This window comes from Urocitellus parryii, chromosome 2 (genome assembly GCF_045843805.1).
Source record: "Urocitellus parryii isolate mUroPar1 chromosome 2, mUroPar1.hap1, whole genome shotgun sequence".
In the NCBI taxonomy this organism is placed as follows: Eukaryota; Metazoa; Chordata; class Mammalia; order Rodentia; family Sciuridae; genus Urocitellus; species Urocitellus parryii.
Genome location: NC_135532.1, coordinates 147,333,914 through 147,336,787, shown reverse-complemented (window position 1 = coordinate 147,336,787; position 2,874 = coordinate 147,333,914). Strand labels below are relative to the sequence as shown.

Sequence of the window (2,874 nt, the reverse complement as noted above, 5' to 3'; positions counted from 1 at the left end):
GTCAATACAATAGAGTAAACGTGATACAAATTTCTAGTCTGAACACACTGTCAGGTGTATTATATAACCCCTCAGGTAATTTTGAAATGAATTGCACTACTTTTTAGCAGTTAGTACATCAATCAAGTCACAGTAAGAAGAACAGTAATCCAGTAAAATGTCTTCATTCATTCTTTGAATGTTTTCAAATTGAAAAGATACTAATATTTCAAGAATTTTATTAGGTATAGCACTTGAAGTCATAGAAAATGATAAAATATTTGATTTAATAGAGTAAAATAAAAGACAGGAGAATTATAATTGCAAAAGTCTGGAGCAATTCCAAAATAAAGAAATATGTAATTGGAAATATTCTATGACAGTTTTATACTAAATGGAGAAAAGATGATAATATGAGATCTAAAAATTTCTCTTTAATATTTTTGTTAGTGAATCTATGACTTGCTTATTTCTGAGACTGTAGATAATTGGATTTAACACAGGAATTATGACTGTGTAAAACAAAGAATCCATCATGTCTTGCTCATCTGCTTGTGGAGACGCAGGGCGCACATACATGAAGAGAAGAGTACCATAATACAAAGACACAGATAAGAGATGAGCTCCACAGGTAGAAAAGGCTTTCTTTATGCTTTTGATGGACTTCTTTTTTAAGATTGTTAGTAGAACAAATGTATAAGAGACAAGAACAACCATAATGGTGAATACTTGAATTGAACCAGAGAATATAAAAAGCATTAGAATATTAATGGAGGGATCAGTACATGAAATCTTAAACAATGGTATAATGTCACAATAAAAGTGATATATTATATTGGAACTACAGAAGGTTAATCTGAACAAAAAACTTTCATGAAGTAAGGCATGAAGAAAACCACCTGCAAATGACAAAGTTAAGAGCCTAATGCATATTCTATGGGTTATTATCACTGGATAAAGTAATGGTTTGCATATGGCTACATAGCGATCATAAGCCATTGCTGCCAAGAGAAAACATTCTGTGGTTGCACTGATTCCAAAGGAAAAAAATTGAATCATACATTCAGAAAGAGAGATCTTGCTTTTGACTAACAAATTGGCCAGCATTTTGGGTGTAACTGTGGATGACAACCAAGCATCAACAAAAGCTAAACTCCCAAGGAAAAAGTACATGGGGATGTGAAGGTGATGGTCCTTCCATATGAGAACGATCAGACCAAGGTTGCCCACCATGGTGGTGAGGTATATCACCAGGAATACCAGGAACAGGAGGATTTTCCAGTCTTGGTGATGAGGGAGTCCTGTGAGAACAAACTCTGTCAGCAATGTGGCATTTTTCTTTTCCATGTCTTCCAGGAGTATGCTCTGAAATGAAGTACAATAAATGCAAAAAGACCATACTTTAAGTCCTTTAAGGTGAAGACTATTTGGAAAGGAGTTAAAATAAAACCATTGACTTATTAGAATACTCTTATGTATGTTTATTTTGGTATAATTAATGGAAAGAATTTGGAGAGAATGGAAGGAATGAGAAAATGCAGTTATCTCATTTCACTGAATATTGAGAAATAAACAAATTTGAGAAAAAGGGAAAGCCTGTGTATTAAAACTATTCAGCCACTATTGAGTTTTCTAGAAAAGTCCAGAACCTGATACATGGATGTAGGAATAATAAAAAAATCTTTGTAAATATAGGACTATAAAATGACTTGAAAATGGTATAAAATCCTTTATCTTTTGTTATCTGGCAATAGTTATGCAATGAAAAATTTAAGACACATAGTGAATTGTAAATTGTCTTTAAATGAGTGTTCTGACATGTTATTAGTAGAAGTACAATTCCATTGTTAAAAGACATAGAAGTCCTTGGAGTAAATGAAGGTATAGTTATGATTGTGCTGTGCATTGAAGACTGAGCAAATGAAAAAGTCATAGAGAGGAAAGAAATGTGAGAAAGTTATTTTAAAGAGGTTATAAAGTGTGTGTGTGTGTGTGTGTGTGTGTGTGTGATTTCTTAGATGGATCAGAGCTAAATCCCTTTTCTACACATCACTACTGATTATGAGTAGTGGCTCCATCCATCTACAGCTAGAGACTCATAGACTCACATTCCTGGCCCTGCTGGACCTAGAGTGAAGATAAACAACCCACATTTGGTCATTCAGATGAGCCCACTATACATTTGGAATCTGGAGATTAGAAAATGAAGGAAAAGAGACAGAAGAGAATTTTGGAACTTTTGCAAAGCCATGAATATTTAGCCTACACCAATGTCTTCCTCACTCAACAATAGCACTGAGAGCTTGAGGTATGATATTGGAAAGTTCTATTCTATAGCAGTGACAGCAGAGTCCATTGAGCTGGTGTTGGGAAATGATTTTGGCTGTTGACTGGCTGCTTTATTTATCCTGTTCCTTTTCAATTTTACACTTGATTTTTCCAGTCTTCCTAGTCTTTTTATGTTATAACCAATATTCAATTCAAATAACTTATTTTGTGTTGCACCTAAGAGTCCTGGCTCAAACAAAAAAAGAGAAAAGAGAGATCAGAAGAAAGATATTGAGGGAGGGAGGGAGGGAGGGAGGGAGAGAGAGAGAGAGAGAGAGAGAGAGAGAGAGAGAGAGAGAGAGAGAGAGAGAAAGAAAGAGAAACAAGAGTAAAACTGGAAAGTTGAGTGACTTAACATGTACATCAAATGAGGGATGCTTAGGTGACAAAGTACAGTGCCAAAGGCCAAAGCAAATATTCTATGAGGACACTAAGTGAACAGAAATTGCTATCAGAGTAAGTGATTTGTGATTGTTTATTAAATTTGATGAAAACCAAAAGTGAAGATATTAAATTTTATATAACATATAACATATATTTAATATATAAATATAAATATATATAATA

The 2,874-nt window shown here is 33.9% G+C and overlaps 1 protein-coding gene across 1 annotated transcript; it reads right to left on the bottom strand.

The window, feature by feature from the left end:
* Positions 1–399: 399 nt before the first annotated feature.
* Positions 400–1,335, bottom strand: LOC113198383 (olfactory receptor 5H8-like). The gene has a single exon (XM_026411062.2). It carries the CDS (start codon positions 1,324–1,326, stop codon positions 400–402), a length of 927 nt encoding a protein of 308 aa, XP_026266847.2. The 5' UTR covers positions 1,327–1,335.
* Between the last annotated feature and the right edge of the window lie 1,539 nt (positions 1,336–2,874).